The sequence below is a fragment of the Mobula birostris genome, chromosome 13 (assembly GCF_030028105.1).
Source record: "Mobula birostris isolate sMobBir1 chromosome 13, sMobBir1.hap1, whole genome shotgun sequence".
In the NCBI taxonomy this organism is placed as follows: Eukaryota; Metazoa; Chordata; class Chondrichthyes; order Myliobatiformes; family Myliobatidae; genus Mobula; species Mobula birostris.
The window spans coordinates 7,323,362-7,346,634 of record NC_092382.1 but is presented as its reverse complement, the minus strand read 5'-3'; the positions used below and the strand labels follow the sequence as shown (position 1 = coordinate 7,346,634).

The following is a 23,273-nucleotide window of genomic DNA, read 5'->3' as shown; positions in this document are numbered from 1 at the left end:
GACGGTGTTGCACTATTCAGTCCATACAGACAGCTACATTTTCTGCTGCACAATGTTATTCAGATGAATATTGTTTGAAATGACCACAGAATAAGAGAGTCGGGATTATAGTCACCATAATGTAACTCCTCTCAAGAGAAGACAGATAATGAGCCGTCTCTCTTTATCATTATTATAACCCAATTCTAAGAAAGCCTCAGAGTGACATTTGAAAAGCGAATGAAGGATTGTTTTAAATCACGTGAATTACCAGAGGAAAGGGCAGAGGTGGAACAATTCAGACATTTGCTCACAAATTCCGGTAATGCGGAGATGGAGCTGCAGCGGGACGAATGCCAGTGGTGAACCGTGAGGAAAGGATCACGGATTCCCTGGACAGCCCGGGAGTTTTAGAATAGACAGTCGGTTCTGGGAGAAGTGGGAAGGCGGGATGTTCTGTTCGATGACGTGGCAGGCACGTACGGAGCTGGGCGGTGCTGGGTGAGCGGTGACGTTGGCGGCTGGTTGATAGTCAGACCGGTTGTCTGTGAGAATAATCCGCACTTGGAAGTCAGATTGAATTCCGTTGCAAACACAAGGAGAGGAAGCAACTTGATTCAAAGCCGATATTTTCGAACGGAGGATGGAGCCACTGAAAGAAAGCAACGCTTCCAGAGGCAAAATATTAAACCTCGTTCATGAACTGATGTGAGCAACGGTTGAACGGAGTTTACCGAATGGATCATTGGCCATTGCACCAGCACAATTACAAGAGCCACAGTGAAGAGCATCGTTGCAGAATTTGAACTTTCGGAGATTTCTTACCTGGAGGGCACGACAGTAGTAATAATTTCAATTGGGTGATAAACATTAGAAAGCAGTTAGGTATTGTTTTATAGTTGAACTTTGGAGAGAGACTCACCGGGAAGAGCAATGATAGCGAGACCGGGGTAGTAAATAACTTGAATGACTTTTAATTTGTGCGTAATTCGAAGATCCAAGGTCAAAGTCGCAAAGATAAATTGAGCAGCCCAGACGATATTCTTCGGAATTTCTGCCACATTCCACTCTGCTGTTCCCGGTCTCTGCTCGATTACGGAACCAGAAAACCTTCCTTCCGCAGAGTGTGCTCTCTCTGTCCGCTTTGAAGATCAGCGAATCGCTGTGAGTGTCTGAGCGGCTGCTCAGTGAGAACTCTGTGATTCAGATGCTATTTAATAGGAGAGGGAAACTCTTTTGTGACGCCAGAATCCTTCGTGGATATCGGCATTTAATGAAATGACACATGCATTTAATTATTTCTGCATAGTTCCTGAGCAGCAGGTGTGGTGAGGTGCTGTTAAATAATTTCCAGCATTTCGAAACAATTTTGTAGATTCAGCGAAAATGAAGCTGAGTAAAATTCAAAGACAAAGATAACTAAAATGTGCAGATTTTCGTTGAGAGGAAGATGAAATTTGTTTCAAAAGCTTACTTTTGAATATTGTTAATGTGTCATGGTCTGGTCTGTGAAGTCCGCATTCCGGTTCACGGTTCGGTCCGTGGACTCAAGACTCTGGGTCTTCCAGTTGTCCCTTGTTCAGGTTGAGTTAATCATAGGCAACTGATTCCTATCTTGGGGCTTGGAATATCAGCAGCCTTGGGGTTGAGTGTGGGCTGCTGGTTTGTCTTGTCAAGATCCCCTGGGAGCAACCTCCCGGTGGAAGGCCAGAACGGCCACTTGCCATCTTTAGGCCGCGGTGGGGAACCATCCCCTCATGGAGCCTTGCTGTCGGTAGTCGCAGCTGTCTTTGTGGTATGGATTCGGCCGTTTCCTGGGCCAGCTGAAGGGCCGTCAGCCACTCCGAGCTAGGTAAGGATCCGGCTGTTCCCGTAGCCAGCCGAGGCCGTTGGACGTAACTGCGACTCGGAGCAACCCCGAAGCAGGGATAGAACTGTCTATTGTTCTTCGATGTTTGTCTTTTCTTGCCTTCGCCTCCGTGGAGTAAGTCAGGCCGTTCTGCAGTTGCCCTGCGGGGGGATCTGTCTTGTCTTGTCCTCGCCTCCGTTGGGTAAATCAGGCCGTTCAGCCGTTGCCCTGCGGGGGGACATGTCTTGTCTTTGCCTCTATTAGGTAAGTCCGGCCATTCTGCCGTTACCCGACGGAAGGACCTGTCCCATCTTGGTGTGGAGATAAAGTTGAGTCCCGGCTTGTCTAAGGATAAGTCCCGGTTCTATGTCTATGTACTGTCCAGTCTCGTGTTCGTGTCATGTTAAAGATGAGTCCCGGCTTTTCGAAGGATAAGTCCCGGCTCTATGTTGATGTTCAGCTCCCAGTCTGTCTCTGAGCTCAAGCCTCCGAATTATCAGACTCCGCATTTCAAGACCCGAGACCCAGACCCCAGCCTCAAGTCCCAGACCCCAGCCTCAAGCCTCAAGACCCAGACCACAACCTCAAGCTTCAAGAACCAGACCCCAGTCTCAAGCCTCAAGACCCAGACCCCAGCCTCAAACCTCAAAACCCAGACCGCATCCTCAAGCCTCAAGACCCAGACCACAGCCTCAAGCTTCAAGACCCAGAACCCAGCCTCAAGCCTCAAGACCCAGACCCCAGCCTCAAGCCTCAAGACCCAGACCCCAGTCTCAAGCCTCAAGACCCTGACCAGAGCCTCAAGCCTCAAGACCCAGACCCCAGTCTCAAGCCTCAAGACCCAGACCCCATCCTCAAGCCTCAAGACCCAGACCCCAGTCTCAAGCCTCAAAACCCAGACCCCAGTCTCAAGCCTCAAAACCCAGACCGCATCCTCAAGCCTCAAGACCCAGACCCCAGTCTCAAGCCTCAAAACCCAGACCCCAGCCTGAAGCCTCAAAACCCAGACCCCAGCCTGAAGCCTCAAGACCCAGACCCCATCCTCAAGCTTCAAGACCCAGACCGCATCCTCAAGCCTCAAGACCCAGACCCCAGCCTCAAGCCTCAAGTCCCAGACCCCAGCCTCAAGCCGCAAGACCCAGACCACAGCCTCAAGCCTCAAAACCCAGACCGCATCCTCAAGCCTCAAGACCCAGACCCCAGCCTCAAGCCTCAAGACCCAGACCCCAGCCTCAAGCCTCAAGACCCTGACCGCATCCTCAAGCCTCAAGACCAAGACCACAGCCTCAAGCCTCAAGACCCCAGGACTCCAAGCCTGTCTCTAAGCCTCAAGACCCTAAGACGCCAAGCCTGTCTTCAAGCCTCAAGACCCCAGCCTCCAGTCCTGCAGGCATGTCATGTCCATGCCTGGTTCTAGGGCCTGAGCCCGAGGCAAGATCCCGGTTCTGGGTCCTTGTCCAATCTCTGGCTCTGGGTCCAAGCCCAAGTCTGCGTTCTTGTCCCTGCTTCTTATCTGTATCCTGTCACGTCCCTACTCTAGTCAAGTTCTGCTCCTGGTACTTCAGTGTCTGTGTCTTGCATTTGGGTCCGCCATCTACCAGCGCCTCCATTGTGACAGAATGTAAAAAAGAGTGACATAAGTATTTGGCTTAGGGAGACGGGGAGAGAGGGGGAGAGAGAGGGAGTGAGAGGGAGATAGTGGGAGATTTACCTCCACCATACTTCTCACACTCAACGTCACCGTTCAGGTGATGGGGGAAAGAGAGGGAGACGGCAGAGAGAGAGAGAGAGAGAGAGAGACGGGAGAGAGACGGGAAATAAAGCGCTCTGGGATAGAGAGTCTGGAGGGAGACTGAGAGTCTGGGGCAGACAGACGGGGGTGAGGAGAGAGTGGAGGACCCTGGAGGAAGAAAACCCTGTCTAATTTCCATCAGCAGATATATTTTAGTGATTTTATTATGGTTATTATTTTATGTTGTTTTTTCTGTGTATGCCTGCAAGAAACTGACTTGTTCGGTACAGCTTTGTAGGCTGAACTGCCTGTATTGTGCTGTAGGTTTTCTATGTTTCTATGTTCTATGCTTTTAGAATGAATCTCAGAGCTTTATGTGGTGACATGGATGTACTTTCATAATAAATTTGCTTTTAACATTGAAAGAGACTGTTGGAGAGAGAGAATCTGGGAGGGCGGAGAGAGAACGACTGGGGAGGGAGGAGAGTGAGACGGGGAGAAAGGCCAGTGAGAGAAAGGGAGAGACCAAGACGGGAGATAGACCAGGAGGAGAGGGAGATAAGTCGTAGATGAGAGAGCAGCCGGGGTGAGGGAGAGATTTGGGATGAGACCCGGGATATAGAGACGGGGCGAGGTGGTGTGGGGGAGGGTAGAGAGACTGGGGGCCTAGAGAATGATAGAGGGTAGGAAGTGACGGGTGGGAGCAAGAGGGGTAGAGAGAGAAAGAGATAGGGACAGTGGGAGAAACGAAATAAAGGGTGGTGAGAGGGGCTGGAGGACAGGGTGGGGAGAGAGAGGTGGGGGAAGAGATAGAGAAGGAAAAGGAGACAGGAGGAAGAGAGGGGAGTGAGGGAGAGAGAGGTTGAGGGAGTGGGTAATGGACGACGAAGAGGCGATGATGGTTTTACTCATCTTGTCTCCCCTCCTCACCTTTTCTTTCTCCCCTCCCCTCCTCAATCTGATCCCTCCCTCTCACCCCGCCCCCTGCTAACCAGCCCGCACCGACAGACCTCGCCTCCATCTTCTCCAGCGAGCCCGCGCCATCTCCTGCCTTTGACGGGCCTCGGTGACGTCACGTTCACTGAGGGGTGAATACTGCACGGGACAGCCTGAAGGATTCGGGCCGAGCGGCCTGAGGGGGGGAGGGGAGGGAAAACAGTGAAGGCGGTATTTTGGAGATGGGAAGGGGTGGTAACGGTGCCAACCTCTTCCCGTAGCTACATTCCTCCCCAGTGTTCCAGCTTCCTTGTTACGAGTCGCCCTGTCCCACCCTCGGCATCCTGTCACCCCTGACACACTCCGCTCTCTGTCCCCTCTTTCACCGCCCATCTCACCCTGGCTGGCGGCCATTTTGTGATGGTTACCATTGACAACTGCTCCCCCAGCATCGTAGAATGAAGCACACCCTTTTCCTCACCTTCCACTCACTTCCCTCCCTGTTTATTCAATCTCAACTCCTCATCCCTCCTCTCCTTTCCCTCGGTGCCCGCTGTTGCAACTCTCTATTTAACCTTCTGCCGACAGCCATTTTGCGGCAGTGTGTGACCCTCCCTCCCACTTCCTCCACCATGAAGTGTGTCACTCCCTCACACTCATCATCTCGTCACCCTATTTCCCATCCCATCACCTGCAAACCCATTCCCGCATACAACTCGCTTTCCTCTCCCCACCACTTCTATGTTGTGCATGTGCACTTTCTGCTGGGTGGCCACCATTTTGCGATGTTAATTTCCGCCTCTCCTCGTCGCCCTCTATCTCTCTCTCTCTCTCTGTTACCCAGTGAGTCACTCCCTAACTCTCCCCGTCACCCCTGACACCCTCCCCTCTCTGTCCCCTTGTCCTTTCTTCCGCCACCCACCACATCCTGGGTGGTGAACATTTCCATATGGGAAATTTCGCTCCCCCACCCGATCCCTTCCTTCCGTCGTTGAGTGAGTTTCTCCCCTCTCCCTCCGTTACGACACTCAACTCTCCGTCCATCAGCCCTGACCGCGTCCTGACCCCTCGCTCTCCCTTTGCCCCTCGAGCACACCCCTCCCTTTTCCTGCCGTCCGTCTTATTAGCGAAGGAAATATCACCACCCACCCTTCATCCACTATTGAGTAAGTCACCCCTCCGCACTCCCCATCCTATTACTCCCCACCCTGTCCTATCAGCCCCCTGCCTCCCTTCAAATTCTATAACTTCCCCTCCTTCCCCGTCCCATCACTTCCCCTCCCTCCTCGTCCCATCAGTCCCGCTCCTTTCCTGACGTTTCACTCTTCCTCACCCCGACTTTATCTTCTCCATGTCGGCCACCAGTTTGTGACAGGAACTGTCTCCTCCCCTTTTCGTCCCCTATTGAGTCAGTGACTTCGCCACGGTCACCGTCTCATCAGTCCACTCCTCGTCCCGTCACTGCTCTTCCTCCCAATCCCCTCACCCTTCCTCCCCAAAATCCACAGTTATATGTGTATGTGTGAATATCTGAGATATATACATAAGTTTATTCAATGACAACATTATTAGAATTAAAACATATATACAATGCCTAAGACTATATAAAACACAAATTAAAATACTGTTATTACAATCATTAAGACACTCGATCCCCGTATTGTATCCACGGGCACCGCATGTTCCTTCGCCATAGATTCTGTGAGCGACAGAGGCCATTGCAAGTCAGTGTCTCACTCCATCCCTGGCGGCCACATGAACCAAGGATTCGCTCATTTTAAATCAGCGCCTCCCTCCCTCTCTTGTGCTCACTTCTACCAAAGCCGTCACTCCCTCCCCAGCTGACATTTCCAGTGAAGCGTCGGCCATTTGAGGTGTGGTGAGCAGCAGCAATAATTGCAGAGTTCAGCACCGACAGTCACTCTCGAAATTGCATTCAGCAACAGTGATGGACAAATACCCAGCATGCAGCTTATTGAAACTTCCTCCCAGTGTGAACACGGTAGTGTGTCACAAGGTTAGATGACTGAGCGAATCCTTTCCCACATTGAGAGCAGGTGAATGGTTTCTCCCCAGTGTGAACTCGCTGGTGTCTCTGTAGGCTTGAGGACTGAGTGAATCCCTTCCCACAGTCTGAGCAGGTGTAAGGCCTCTCCCCAGTGTGAACTCGCTGATGTACCTTCAGTTGAGATGAGCAAATGAATCCCTTCCCACAGTCTGAGCAGGTGTATGGTCTCTCCCCAGTGTGAACTCGCTGGTGTGTCAGCAGATCGGTTGACCAAGTGAATCTCTTCCCACAGTCTGAGCAGGTGAACGGTCTCTCTCCAGTGTGAACTCGCTGGTGTGTCAGCAGATGGTATGACTGAGTGAATCCTTTCCCACAGTCTGAGCAGATGAATGGCCTCTCTCCAGTGTGAACTCGCTGATGTACCTTCAGTTTAGATGAGCAAGTGAATCCCTTCCCGCAGTCCGAGCAGGTGAACGGCTGCTCCCCGGTGTGAACTCGCTGGTGAGACATTAGGTCAGGTGATCGAGTGAATTCTTCCCAACAAGTTCAGCAGATGACCAGCCCCAGCCCAGGGTGAACTGACTGGTGTGTCCACAGATGGAAAGACCGCCTGAATCCGTTCTCACACACAGAACAGCTGAATGGCCTTGTCCCAGTGTGAACTTGCTAATGTACCTTCAGTTGAGATGACCGATTGAATCCATTCCCACAGTATGATCAGATGAATGGATTCCCCTCTGTGTAAAATGACGGGAATGCCAATCGGTCTGATGATCGAGAGAATCACTCCCCACAATCTGAGCAGGAGGGATGATTGAGTGAATGCCTTGCTCCACTTCTTCCACTGTATGGTGCAACTGTAACGAAAACCAATCTCCCCCGGGATCAATAAAGTATGACTATGACTATTAAATATCTGGACAGAGACAGCGAAACTGGCGTGTTCTGTTCGAGATTCCAGTAGACAAATTCCTTGTCATTTTTAACCTGTAAAAAGATTTACAAAATCCATCAATTGGTATTGGAAAACCTTTCAGATGAGGTCACTTGAGTTGTCAAAGTGTATTCTGGCATCACACTATTACAGTGAAGTTCAACACAAGTTGGAGAGAAATCAACTTCTAACTGGGCACAGTGCTGGTATCTGGAATGACCATCAAACTCTCTGATGCTCTTCCTGTCTCTATAAGAATGGGGTATTTCTGCCATCTCCAATCTGTGACCTGGCTCAGTTTGACTCTCTCCATTGGTATTATTCCCTGTTCCCACTGAGCTACTTGGAATCCTGGCCCCATGGTAACTGAAACACTCACACAAATAGCCGGCTGTGCATTCCACGCACCCACCCCTCTCTGTGTAAAAAACTTACATCTGACATCCCCTTGGTATCTATTTCCAAGCACCTCAAAACTATGCCCTCTCATGTTAGCCATTTAAGCCCTGGGAAAAAACCTCTGGCTATTCAAACGATCAATGCCCCTCATCATCTTATACATCTAAAACAGGCTCCAAACATAAACAAGAAAATTATACATTGCTTTGAGGATTTGTTAGAAGTATATAAAATTATGAGGGTATAGATAGGGTAAATGCAAGCAGCTTTTTCCACTGAGGTTGGGTGGGATGACAACCAGAGTTCATGGGTAAGTGGGGAAGGTGAAAATTTAACAGGAACATTGAGGAAAGCTCTTTACTGAAATGGTCATGAGTGTGTGAAATGAGTTGCCAGCACAAGTGGTGAATATGAGCTCAGTTTCACCATTTAAAAGAAGTTTGAAGGTGAAAGTCCCAGTGCAGGTAGTTGCAGTGGAGACCTTAAATGTTTTTTCCAGCATTGACTAGATGGACCAAATAGCCTGTTTCTGTACTGAACCTCTCCATGTTTCTATGACAGAGAAGCTGGACAAACTTGTTTGGAAGGGAAAAGGTAGGAGTGACAATGGAGCAGCAATGGCTGGAGTTTCTGGGAGCAATTCGGGAGTTGAGTGATCGATACATCCCAAAGAAGTGGAAGCATTGGAAAGACAGGAGGACACAACTGTGGATGAAATGAGAAGCCAAAGCCAATATAAGATCCAAAGAGAGGGCAAACAAAAGGGGAAAAACTATTGGGAAACTTTTAGAAACCTGCAGAAGATGACAAAAACAAAAAGTCGGATGAGCTCAGGGTGTGGAATTATGATATTGTAGTCATTAATGAGTGTTAGTAGCACCCAACAGTCTGAGACATTTAGAGCTACAAAATATCCGGGGCCTCAATATCTCTTGAAACCCAAGGTTCCCTGCACCAGTTACCTTTCAACTTTTATTTTGGCAGGCACATACAAACTCTACACCCTCAAAATTTCACTTCAGAAGGCCTCCTACTTACCAAGTACTTCCTTGCCAGAAAACAGCCTGTCCCAAACCACACTTGCCAGATCCTTTCTGATACCATCAAAATTGACCTTTCTCCAATTTAGAAGCTCAACCTGTGGTCCAGATCTCTCTTTTTCCATATTTACTTTGAATCTCATGGAATTATGGTCACTAATTTTTGTCACCAGCCCTGGATCATTTCCTAACAGCTTATTGCACACTTCTACGTTGGGAATTCTATGTACTGATTAAGGGCACCTTTGTTTGTTGGCATGGTCTGCGATCACTTTACAGATTTGTTCCTCTAAATCCCTCAGACTGTTGGGTGCAACCAAGTCCCAATAATGGCTACAATATCATAATTCCCTGTCCTGAGCTCATCTCGCTTTCCTATGATGATTCTTGCATTGTGATATACACAGCTCAGCACGTTCATCGCACCATGCTCAACCATTTGATTGCTGACTCTATCTGAGGTCTGAACACATCTGACTGGTGTTAAGAAAACAAACTCTCCCTCATGGTCCCAAAAACAAAGGAGCTAATTGTGGATGACAGGAGGAATGGAGACAGGCTAACCTCTATTGACATCAATGGACCTGGGGTTGAGAGGGTGAATAGCTTTAAGTGCCTCGGTATAAACATCACTGAGGATCTCACATGGTCTGTACATAGCGGCTGTGTTGTGAAAAAAGCACAACAGCACCTCTTTCACCTCACACGGTTGAAGAAGTTTGGGATGGGGCCCCAAATCCTAAGAACTTTCCACAGGGACACAATTGAGAGTATCCTGACTGGCTGCATCACTGCCTGGTATGGGAACTGTACTTCCCTTAATCGCAGGAACCTGCAGAGAGTGGTGCGGACAGCCCAGCACATCTGTAGATGTGAACTTCCCACTATTCAGGACATTTACAGAGACAGGTGTGTAAAAAGGGCCCAAAGGATATTGGGGACCCAAATCACCACAACCACAAACTGTTCCTGCTGCTCCCATCCAGGAAACGGTACCACAGCAAAAGGACCAACAGGCTCCGGGACATCATCTTCCACCAGGCCGTCAGACTGATTAATTCATGCTGATACAATTGCATTTCTATGTTATATTGACTGTTCTATGTACAAACTATTTATTATAAATTACTATAAATTACACATTGCACATTTAGATGGAGACGTAACGTAAAGATTTCTACTCCTCACGTATATGAAGGATGTATGTAATAAAGTCAATTCACCCTCCCCACTATCTGTTCTGTCATTCTGGCTCCCATTCCCCCTACAACTTATTTTAACCACATCACCCTCTCCCCACACTAGCACTAGCAAGCCTCACCACTGGGATATTAGTCCCCTCTTGTTCTGTTCCCCTCACTAACGAATCCCCTCTCAGCCCTTTGACTTTCCTCTGTCAGTAATCCCCCCAACAGTTTCTAAAGTGGATCCACCTGTTGTGTGGGATGGCAACAAGAGTACCCTGCGATGGCTATTTAAACCCATTCTCCTTCCCGACTCTCACCCAGTTTCCTGTGTCCTGCACCTTGGGTGTAACTCACCTCTCTTCATGTCATATCTATCACCGCCTCCAACTCCTGGCTGATCCGGAATTCATCCATTTCAAGTTCCAACTCCTTAAAGTGCAGGGTTACAAGCTGCAGCTGGATGTATATCTTGTGGGTGAGGGCACAGGGGACACTGGAGATGCACAGTGAATTTTACCTGGAGAGATATTTATTTGAACAGCCAGCAAAGCACTGTTGCTAACAACTTTGATCTCCTCTAGGTTCGATCGAGTTCATCTGCACTCTCACACAACCTATGTATCAGGCCTGTAACAGGTTATGAAGTATTTTCTCACCACAGCTTTTGCACATTGTCCATATATGTTTTGCTTGCTAAATTACGCTTTAAAAAGTCAGATTTCCAAATATCACTCCACTTCTTCCCACTTGTAAATTCTCCATCAACTTTTGCATCCCCACAATACACACAGGTAACACCAGTTTCTGTATTGGACGTAAATATTTCCCCTGAACCCTCCTGAGGAATTGAGGATGTATTTTATAAAATCATTTTGAACCTGCGTAGCCTCTGGATAAAAGAATAATTGAGACTGAATAGGAATTTTTTAACTGAAGTAAACTCTGTCTTCAGCGGTGAGCTAAGACAGGCTCATTACTGGTTCTCTGCGGCTTGCAGAGAGAGACACTGAGAGCGGATAACATTATACATTGTACCCTCGTTTGAGTGAAGGGAGGAGGACTCGCCGATAAGGACAAGAATGACAGGACTGTAATTAAATCAGGGCCTTGCAGAGGGAATACCTGATGAGGACTGGAGAGCACATCCATCTGTAATTTAAAACTTCATTTTTTGAACTCTCTTATCTAAGTAATTAAGTTTTGCACCAACAGACTTGTTGGGTGTACCAATTCAAATAACATCTTGCAATAGTAATGTATGGGGCTTACTATGTATAAATATACGGCTGTAACCTGACTAAGTCAGTCCACTTGTCAGATGGTGGCAGTGTTTACGTGCCTTCCCTTTGACAACTGGGTCTCAAACTCCCACAGGAGAATGTACAATAAACTGTGGTGATGATAAGAAGCTGGTTTCCCGAGTTTTATTCAGATTTAATGTTAACATTTGGCGTTATGAACAGGATCCCAGTACAGGGAGAGACAAGCAGACAGACTGAGTTTTATTCAGATTCAATGTTAACATTTGGCGTTATGAACAGGATCCCAGTACAGGGAGAGACAAGCAGACAGACTGAGTTTTATTCAGATTGAATGTTAACATTTGGCGTTACGAACAGGATCCCAGTACAGGGAGAGACAAGCAGACAGACTGAGTTTTATTCAGATTTAATGTTAACATTTGGCGTTATGAACAGGATCCCAGTACAGGGAGAGACAAGCGGACAGACTGAGTTTTATTCAGATTGAATGTTAACATTTGGCGTTATGAACAGGATTCCAGTACAGGGAGAGACAAGCAGACAGACTGAGTTTTATTCAGATTTAATGTTAACATTTGGCGTTACGAACAAGATCCCAGTACACGGAGAGACAAGCAGACAGACTGAGTTTTATCCAGATTCAATGTTAACATTTGGCGTTATGAACAGTATCCCAGTACAGGGAGAGACAAGCAGACAGACTGAGTTTTATTCAGATTGAATGTTAACATTTGGCGTTATGAACAGGATCCCAGTACAGGGAGAGACAAGCAGACAGACTGAGTTTTATTCAGATTGAATGTTAACATTTGGCGTTATGAACAGGATCCCAGTACGGGGAGAGACAAGCGGACAGACTGAGTTTTATTCAGATTCAATGTTAACATTTGGCGTTATGAACAGGATCCCAGTACGGGGAGAGACAAGCAGACAGACTGAGTTTTATTCAGATTTAATGTTAACATTTGGCGTTATGAACAGGATCCCAGTACAGGGAGAGACAAGCAGACAGACTGAGTTTTATTCAGATTCAATGTTAACATTTGGCGTTATGAACAGGATCCCAGTACAGGGAGAGACAAGCGGACAGACTGAGTTTTATTCAGATTCAATGTTAACATTTGGCGTTATGAACAGGATCCCAGTACAGGGAGAGACAAGCGGACAGACTGAGTTTTATTCAGATTTCATGTTAACATTTGGCGTTATGAACAGGATCCCAGTACAGGGAGAGACAAGCAGACAGACTGAGTTTTATTCAGATTCAATGTTAACATTTGGCGTTATGAACAGGATCCCAGTACAGGGAGAGACAAGCAGACAGACTGAGTTTTATTCAGATTCAATGTTAACATTTGGCGTTATGAACAGGATCCCAGTACAGGGAGAGACAAGCGGACAGACGGAGTTTTATTCAGATTTCATGTTAACATTTGGCGTTATGAACAGGATCCCAGTACAGGGAGAGACAAGCAGACAGACTGAGTTTTATTCAGATTCAATGTTAACATTTGGCATTATGAACAGGATCCCAGTACAGGGAGAGACAAGCAGACAGACTGAGTTTTATTCAGATTCAATGTTAACATTTGGCGTTGTGAACAGGATCCCAGTACAGGGAGAGACAAGCAGACAGACTGAGTTTTATTCAGATTTAAAGTTAACATTTGGCGTTGTGAACAGGATCCCAGTACAGGGAGAGACAAGCAGACAGACTGAGTTTTATTCAGATTTAATGTTAACATTTGGCGTTATGAACAGGATCCCAGTACAGGGAGAGACAAGCAGACAGACTGAGTTTTATTCAGATTTAATGTTAACATTTGGCGTTACGAACAGGATCCCAGTACAGGGAGAGACAAGCAGACAGACTGAGTTTTATTCAGATTCAATGTTAACATTTGGCGTTATGAACAGGATCCCAGTACAGGGAGTGTCAAGCAGACAGACTGAGTTTTATTCAGATTCAATGTTAACATTTGGTGTTATGAACAGTATCCCAGTACAGGGAGAGACAAGCAGACAGACTGAGTTTTATTCAGATTTAATGTTAACATTTGGCGTTATGAACAGGATCCCAGTACAGGGAGAGACAAGCAGACAGACTGAGTTTTATTCAGATTCAATGTTAACGTTTGGCGTTATGAACAGGATCCCAGTACAGGGAGAGACAAGCAGACAGACTGAGTTTTATTCAGATTCAATGTTAACGTTTGGCGTTATGAACAGGATCCCAGTACAGGGAGAGACAAGCAGACAGACTGAGTTTTATTCAGATTCAATGTTAACATTTGGCGTTATGAACAGGATCCCAGTACGGGGAGAGACAAGCAGACAGACTGAGTTTTATTCAGATTTAAAGTTAACATTTGGCGTTATGAACAGGATCCCAGTACGGGGAGAGACAAGCGGACAGACTGAGTTTTATTCAGATTTAATGTTAACATTTGGCGTTATGAACAGGATCCCAGTACGGGGAGAGACAAGCGGACAGACTGAGTTTTATTCAGATTCAATGTTAACATTTGGCGTTATGAACAGGATCCCAGTACGGGGAGAGACAAGCAGACAGACTGAGTTTTATTCAGATTTAATGTTAACATTTGGCGTTATGAACAGGATCCCAGTACAGGGAGAGACAAGCAGACAGACTGAGTTTTATTCAGATTCAATGTTAACATTTGGCGTTATGAACAGGATCCCAGTACAGGGAGAGACAAGCAGACAGACTGAGTTTTATTCAGATTCAATGTTAACATTTGGCGTTATGAACAGGATCCCAGTACAGGGAGAGACAAGCAGACAGACTGAGTTTTATTCAGATTCAATGTTAACATTTGGCGTTATGAACAGGATCCCAGTACAGGGAGAGACAAGCGGACAGACTGAGTTTTATTCAGATTTCATGTTAACATTTGGCGTTATGAACAGGATCCCAGTACAGGGAGAGACAAGCAGACAGACTGAGTTTTATTCAGATTCAATGTTAACATTTGGCGTTATGAACAGGATCCCAGTACAGGGAGAGACAAGCAGACAGACTGAGTTTTATTCAGATTCAATGTTAACATTTGGCGTTATGAACAGGATCCCAGTACAGGGAGAGACAAGCGGACAGACTGAGTTTTATTCAGATTTCATGTTAACATTTGGCGTTATGAACAGGATCCCAGTACAGGGAGAGACAAGCAGACAGACTGAGTTTTATTCAGATTCAATGTTAACATTTGGCATTATGAACAGGATCCCAGTACAGGGAGAGACAAGCAGACAGACTGAGTTTTATTCAGATTCAATGTTAACATTTGGCGTTGTGAACAGGATCCCAGTACAGGGAGAGACAAGCAGACAGACTGAGTTTTATTCAGATTTAAAGTTAACATTTGGCGTTGTGAACAGGATCCCAGTACAGGGAGAGACAAGCAGACAGACTGAGTTTTATTCAGATTTAATGTTAACATTTGGCGTTATGAACAGGATCCCAGTACAGGGAGAGACAAGCAGACAGACTGAGTTTTATTCAGATTTAATGTTAACATTTGGCGTTATGAACAGGATCCCAGTACAGGGAGAGACAAGCAGACAGACTGAGTTTTATTCAGATTTAATGTTAACATTTGGCGTTACGAACAGGATCCCAGTACAGGGAGAGACAAGCAGACAGACTGAGTTTTATTCAGATTCAATGTTAACATTTGGCGTTACGAACAGGATCCCAGTACAGGGAGTGTCAAGCAGACAGACTGAGTTTTATTCAGATTCAATGTTAACATTTGGTGTTATGAACAGTATCCCAGTACAGGGAGAGACAAGCAGACAGACTGAGTTTTATTCAGATTTAATGTTAACATTTGGCGTTATGAACAGGATCCCAGTACAGGGAGAGACAAGCGGACAGACTGAGTTTTATTCAGATTTAATGTTAACATTTGGCGTTATGAACAGGATCCCAGTACAGGGAGAGACAAGCAGACAGACTGAGTTTTATTCAGATTCAATGTTAACATTTGGCGTTATGAACAGGATCCCAGTACAGGGAGAGACAAGCAGACAGACTGAGTTTTATTCAGATTCAATGTTAACGTTTGGCGTTATGAACAGGATCCCAGTACAGGGAGAGACAAGCAGACAGACTGAGTTTTATTCAGATTCAATGTTAACATTTGGCGTTATGAACAGGATCCCAGTACAGGGAGAGACAAGCGGACAGACTGAGTTTTATTCAGATTTAATGTTAACATTTGGCGTTATGAACAGGATCCCAGTACGGGGAGAGACAAGCGGACAGACTGAGTTTTATTCAGATTCAATGTTAACATTTGGCGTTATGAACAGGATCCCAGTACAGGGAGAGACAAGCGGACAGACTGAGTTTTATTCAGATTCAATGTTAACATTTGGCGTTACGAACAGGATCCCAGTACAGGGAGAGACAAGCGGACAGACTGAGTTTTATTCAGATTTAATGTTAACATTTGGCGTTATGAACAGGATCCCAGTACAGGGAGAGACAAGCGGACAGACTGAGTTTTATTCAGATTCAATGTTAACATTTGGCGTTACGAACAGGATCCCAGTACAGGGAGAGACAAGCGGACAGACTGAGTTTTATTCAGATTTCATGTTAACATTTGGCGTTATGAACAGGATCCTAGTACAGGGAGAGACAAGCAGACAGGCTGAGTTTTATTCAGATTTAATGTTAACATTTGGCGTTATGAACAGGATCCCAGTACAGGGAGAGACAAGCAGACAGACTGAGTTTTATTCAGATTTAATGTTAACATTTGGCGTTATGAACAGGATCCCAGTACAGGGAGAGACAAGCAGACAGACTGAGTTTTATTCAGATTTAATGTTAACGTTTGGCGTTATGAACAGGATCCCAGTACAGGGAGTGTCAAGCAGACAGACTGAGTTTTATTCAGATTCAATGTTAACATTTGGCGTTATGAACAGGATCCCAGTACAGGGAGAGACAAGCGGACAGGCTGAGTTTTATTCAGATTTAATGTTAACATTTGGCGTTATGAACAGGATCCCAGTACAGGGAGAGACAAGCAGACAGACTGAGTTTTATTCAGATTTAATGTTAACATTTGGCGTTATGAACAGGATCCCAGTACAGGGAGAGACAAGCGGACAGACTGAGTTTTATTCAGATTCAATGTTAACATTTGGCGTTATGAACAGGATCCCAGTACAGGGAGAGACAAGCAGACAGACTGAGTTTTATTCAGATTCAATGTTAACATTTGGCGTTATGAACAGGATCCCAGTACAGGGAGAGACAAGCGGACAGGCTGAGTTTTATTCAGATTTAATGTTAACATTTGGCGTTATGAACAGGATCCCAGTACAGGGAGAGACAAGCAGACAGACTGAGTTTTATTCAGATTCAATGTTAACATTTGGCGTTATGAACAGGATCCCAGTACAGGGAGAGACAAGCAGACAGACTGAGTTTTATTCAGATTCAATGTTAACATTTGGTGTTATGAACAGGATCCCAGTACAGGGAGAGACAAGCAGACAGACTGAGTTTTATTCAGATTTAAAGTTAACATTTGGCGTTATGAACAGGATCCCAGTACAGGGAGAGACAAGCAGACAGACTGAGTTTTATTCAGATTCAATGTTAACATTTGGCGTTACGAACAAGATCCCAGTACAGGGAGAGACAAGCAGACAGACTGAGTTTTATTCAGATTTAATGTTAACATTTGGCGTTACGAACAAGATCCCAGTACAGGGAGAGACAAGCAGACAGACTGAGTTTTATTCAGATTCAATGTTAACGTTTGGCGTTATGAACAGGATCCCAGTACAGGGAGAGACAAGCAGACAGACTGAGTTTTATTCAGATTTAATGTTAACATTTGGCGTTACGAACAAGATCCCAGTACAGGGAGAGACAAGCAGACAGACTGAGTTTTATTCAGATTTAATGTTAACATTTGGCGTTATGAACAGGATCCCAGTACAGGGAGAGACAAGCAGACAGACTGAGTTTTATTCAGATTTAATGTTAACATTTGGCGTTATGAACAGGATCCCAGTACAGGGAGAGACAAGCAGACAGACTGAGTTTTATTCAGATTTAATGTTAACATTTGGCGTTATGAACAGGATCCCAGTACAGGGAGAGACAAGCAGACAGACTGAGTTTTATTCAGATTCAATGTTAACATTTGGCGTTACGAACAGGATCCCAGTACAGGGAGAGACAAGCAGACAGACTGAGTTTTATTCAGATTCAATGTTAACATTTGGCGTTATGAACAGGATCCCAGTACAGGGAGAGACAAGCAGACAGACTGAGTTTTATTCAGATTCAATGTTAACATTTGGCGTTACGAACAAGATCCCAGTACAGGGAGAGACAAGCGGACAGACTGAGTTTTATTCAGATTCAATGTTAACATTTGGCGTTATGAACAGGATCCCAGTACAGGGAGAGACAAGCAGACAGACTGAGTTTTATCCAGATTCAATGTTAACATTTGGCGTTATGAACAGGATCCCAGTACAGGGAGAGACAAGCGGACAGACTGAGTTTTATTCAGATTCAATGTTAACATTTGGCGTTATGAACAGGATCCCAGTACAGGGAGAGACAAGCGGACAGACTGAGTTTTATTCAGATTTAATGTTAACATTTGGCGTTATGAACAGGATCCCAGTACAGGGAGAGACAAGCGGACAGACTGAGTTTTATTCAGATTCAATGTTAACGTTTGGCGTTATGAACAGGATCCCAGTACAGGGAGAGACAAGCGGACAGACTGAGTTTTATTCAGATTTAATGTTAACATTTGGCGTTATGAACAGGATCCCAGTACAGGGAGAGACAAGCAGACAGACTGAGTTTTATTCAGATTCAATGTTAACATTTGGCGTTATGAACAGGATCCCAGTACAGGGAGAGACAAGCAGACAGACTGAGTTTTATTCAGATTTAATGTTAACATTTGGCGTTATGAACAGGATCCCAGTACAGGGAGAGACAAGCAGACAGACTGAGTTTTATTCAGATTTAATGTTAACATTTGGCGTTATGAACAGGATCCCAGTACAGGGAGAGACAAGCAGACAGGCTGAGTTTTATTCAGATTCAATGTTAACATTTGGCGTTACGAACAAGATCCCAGTACAGGGAGAGACAAGCAGACAGACTGAGTTTTATTCAGATTTAATGTTAACATTTGGCGTTATGAACAGGATCCCAGTACAGGGAGAGACAAGCAGACAGACTGAGTTTTATTCAGATTTAATGTTAACATTTGGCGTTATGAACAGGATCCCAGTACAGGGAGAGACAAGCAGACAGACTGAGTTTTATTCAGATTCAATGTTAACATTTGGCGTTATGAACAGGATCCCAGTACAGGGAGAGACAAGCAGACAGACTGAGTTTTATTCAGATTTAATGTTAACATTTGGCGTTATGAACAGGATCCCAGTACAGGGAGAGACAAGCAGACAGACTGAGTTTTATTCAGATTCAATGTTAACATTTGGCGTTATGAACAGGATCCCAGTACAGGGAGAGACAAGCAGACAGACTGAGTTTTATTCAGATTCAATGTTAACATTTGGCGTTATGAACAGGATCCCAGTACAGGGAGAGACAAGCAGACAGACTGAGTTTTATTCAGATTTAATGTTAACATTTGGCGTTATGAACAGGATCCCAGTACAGGGAGAGACAAGCAGACAGACTGAGTTTTATTCAGATTCAATGTTAACATTTGGCGTTATGAACAGGATCCCAGTACAGGGAGAGACAAGCAGACAGACTGAGTTTTATTCAGATTTAATGTTAACATTTGGCGTTATGAACAGGATCCCAGTACGGGGAGAGACAAGCAGACAGACTGAGTTTTATTCAGATTCAATGTTAACATTTGGCGTTATGAACAGGATCCCAGTACAGGGAGAGACAAGCGGACAGACTGAGTTTTATTCAGATTTAATGTTAACATTTGGTGTTATGAACAGGATCCCAGTACAGGGAGAGACAAGCAGACAGACTGAGTTTTATTCAGATTTAATGTTAACATTTGGCGTTATGAACAGGATCCCAGTACAGGGAGAGACAAGCGGACAGACTGAGTTTTATTCAGATTTAATGTTAACATTTGTCGTTACGAACAGGATCCCAGTACAGGGAGAGACAAGCGGACAGACTGAGTTATTGTCCGGGCCACTCTGGGGGCTGCGGAGACCGACCGGGCGCCCAATAGGTATTTTACCTTTTGTCTCTCTCCGTTAGTAACTCACCTCTCTTCATCTCACATGGGGGTAGAACAAAGGTGATTTTCTCAACAGCTGATGTCAAAGATTTTGTTCCCTCGGAGGGAAATGGAAATAAATCAGAAAGCGGACATTTACTTTGGGATTTGTTCCGCTTTGACGGAGAGCGGTAACGCCCTCTCGGCTGGTCCGCCTCGGCTATTGGTTGTAACCAGTGATTGACATCGCTTCGCACCAATGGGAATAGCGCAGCTCCTGACTCCTCCGTTGACAGCGGTGGGGGAGGGGCTAGTCACGTGATTCGTAGGCCAGTCGTTAAACCGAACAAGCTCGAGCACCGCAGCGCGTGGGTGACGTAAGACATCGCGCACGTGAGGGAAGATCCCGGTGTGGGGGAGCCCATGTGTGACGTCAGGCGCGTGGGTGCGCCTTGTGACGTCACCTGTGGGGGAGCGCTCGTATTTAAAAACACCTGAATGGACGTTTCTGATGATTTCGGTGGGACAACAACATTAATCACGGGTTTCATCACTGAATCCAGTGTTGTGAGATGTAAAGTCCCCTGTTATGTGTCCGGCTGTGCCGTGTTGTTGGTGGAGTGGGCAGCCTGGTGTTTGTCTCGATTCGGGTCACAACACCAGAATTGCCAGCGGGGTCCACACACAGTGTATTAGTCAACAGAAAACCTCTCGTCCCTGCGGTCTCTGTCTCCTGGCAAACTCAACACCCTGACAATGTGGACCAGAGACACCCCTTCCTCTCAGAGTCAGGGAATCAATCAGACAGCTGATCACTGAGAGGAATTATATTTATTGGTCATTAAAGTTCACCCAGATTGGTGTGGACGGATTTGATGTGGAGTTCGGGGTGTCACAGTGAAAGGGCCGGACGGCCGAACTCTCTCCGTTGTCTAAACATCCTTCCAGGTGAGGCGACACTTCACCTGTGAACCTTCCGGGGTCGCCCGTTGTGTCCGCTGCTCCCGATGCGGCCGCCTCGACACTGGTGACACCAGACCCTCCGCAGTTGTGCGGGGTAGGGTTGTTTTTATTGGGGGGGGGGGGATCGATGTTATTGTTCCCTTTTGTGCGGGAGGGGTGGGTTTTGGGGGTTGATGATCGGGATGCATTTCTTTTTGATGCGGGGGGTGTGGTGGGAGTTTGATTTTTCTCTCTGAACGACTTTCATGTTCTTTCTTTGTTTCATGGCTCTCTGGAGAAGAAAAGAAACTCCAGAGTTTTTTACGGATACCTGCTTGATAATAAATTAACCTTTGAACTATCCGCTCCTAGCAGGACTTCCCGGAGTCCAAACATTTTCATTCCCATTCCCGTTCCGACGTGTCAACCCATCGCCTCCTCTTGTGCTAAGATGAAGCCACCCTCAGGGTCCAGGATCAGGACTTTATATTCCGTCTGGGTACCCCCCGCCCCCCAACCCGATGGCATGAATATCGATTTCTCCTTCCGGTGAACAAATCTTCCCCTCACCCCTCCATCCCACTCCCTCTCTTCCTCTCTGACTTTCCACGTCCACTCACCTGTTGATCACTTCTCTCTGGGTCCACTGCTCCATCCCTTTCTCCTATTCTCCACTCTCCTCTCCTATTAGATTCTATTTTCTTCAGCTTTTCAGCTTTCCCACCTACCTGGCTTCACCTATCACCTTCCAGCGAGACATTTCCTCGTCCGGACCGATTTTATTCAGGTATTTCCGTCATTTCATCTCAGTCCTGAAGGAGGGTTCAACTGGAAACGTCGACTGTTGACTCTTTTCGATAGATGCTGCCCGGCCTGCTGAGTTCCGCCAGCATTTTGTTTGTGTTGCTTTGGATTTCCAGCATCTGCAGACTTTAAACATGAGGAATTCTACAGATGCTGGAAATTCAAGCAACACACACCAAAGTTGCTGGTGAATGCAGCAGGCCAGGCAGCATCTCTAGGAAGAGGTGCAGTCGACGTCCTGATGAACGGTCTCGGCCTGGAACGTCGACTGTACCTCTTCCTAGAGATGCTGCCTGGCCTGCTGCGTTCACCAGCAACTTTGATCTGCAGACTTTGTCGTGTTTGTGATTTACCTCCCTGTTGTCGCTCCGGCCTTCCGGCCACTGGTGGCGCTGCACGGACCTCCGGCCACTGGTGGCGCTGCACGGACCTCCGGCCACTGGTGGCGCTGCACGGACCTCCAGCCACTGGTGGCGCTGCACGGACCTCCGACCACTGGTGGCGTTGCACGGACCTCCGGACACTGGCGGCGCTGCATGGACCTCCGGCCACTGGTGGCGCTGCCGCGAACATCCTGCTAACGCATGCGCGGTGCCGAATGCAGCTGCCGTTGGTGGGTGTCCGATTCGGGGCGGCGGTGAGTGGAAACATCCCCGAGTTTGTGTGAATCTGGGCCGCTTAAATTCGGAAAGTCCCGGGCCCGAGCTCTGCCTGACGGCTGGAGCAGGGGTGCAGTGCCAGTTTTTTGGGTGCCGGAACTGTACGAGGGGTGGTTGATAAGTTCGTGGCCTAAGTTAGAAGGCCTGAAGTTTACAGCTGTCGTTACATGTACGTGTAGTTCCGCTCTGTGAGTGATCATGCAGAAAGTTTGAAGCTAATAACTGTTGTGGTATTTCTGTGTCAGATAATTGAAAATTGACTGGTTTTCAAAATTGACTCCTTCCACCTCAGGCTAAGAACCTCGATCTCACACCTAGTTAGTGTAGCAGCTCATTTCATGCACTGGGTAACTTCCTTCCCCCATTCATGTAATGAGCAGGTACACAAATTGGGTGTGGCATATATAAATGAATAGGGCTTCTCATAATGTCAACCACTAAACCAAGATGAAAGAAATATATGAATTCCACAGCTCAATAGACAATAGGTGCAGGAGTAGGCCATTCGGCCCTTTGAGCCAGCACCGCCATTCACTGTGATCATGGCTGATCATCCACAATCAGTATCCAGTTCCTCCCTTAACCCCATAACCTTTGATTCTGCTATCTTTAACTGCTCTGTCCATTTCTTTCTTGAAAGCATCCAGAGACTTGGCCTCCACTGCCTTCTGGGGCAGAGCATTCCATACATCCACCACTCTCTGGGTGAAAAAGTTTTTCCTCAACTCCGTTCTAAATGGCCTACCCCTTATTCTTAAACTGTGGCCTCTGGTTCTGGACTCACCCATCAGCGGGAACATGTTTCCTGCCTCCAGTGTGTCCAATCCCTTAATAAACTTATATGTTTCAATAAGATCCCCTCTCAGCCTTCTAAATTCCAGAGTATACAAGCCCAGTTGCTCCAATCTTTCAACATATGACAGTCCCGCCATCCCGGGAATTAACCTTGTGAACCTACGCTGCACTCCCTCAATAGCAAGAATGTCCTTCCTCAAATTTAGAGACCAAAACTGCACACAGTACTGCAGGTGTGGTCTCACCAGGGCCCTGTACAGCTGCAGAAGGACCTCTTTGCTCTTATACTCAATTCCCCTTGTTATGAAGGCCAGCATGCCATTAGCTTTCTTCACTGCCTGCTGTACTTGCATGCTTGCTTTCAGTGACTGATGTACACAGAAATATAGTAACAGTTAAGACATTAACAAGATTATAGCCTATCGAACATCTGAACAGGGATACAAGCCTGACTTCGAAGGACCATTACTTTCAGAACTGCTTTTGGAGCCGGTTAGAAAATTTGAATTAGAT

General features: G+C 46.3%; 2 protein-coding genes across 2 annotated transcripts in view; one reads left to right on the top strand and one right to left on the bottom strand.

Moving 5' to 3' along the window:
* Positions 1-23,273, top strand: part of LOC140208268 (NACHT, LRR and PYD domains-containing protein 3-like) — a 552,847-nt gene that overhangs the window by 321,022 nt on the left and 208,552 nt on the right. The window lies entirely within an intron of this gene.
* LOC140208264 (uncharacterized) overlaps positions 1-23,273 on the bottom strand; it is a 351,814-nt gene that overhangs the window by 251,846 nt on the left and 76,695 nt on the right. Inside the window, exon 3 of the mRNA XM_072276834.1 lies at positions 6,580-7,002. Coding sequence (XP_072132935.1) covers positions 6,580-7,002 — 423 coding nt within the window. The remainder of the gene's footprint in view (positions 1-6,579; positions 7,003-23,273) is intronic.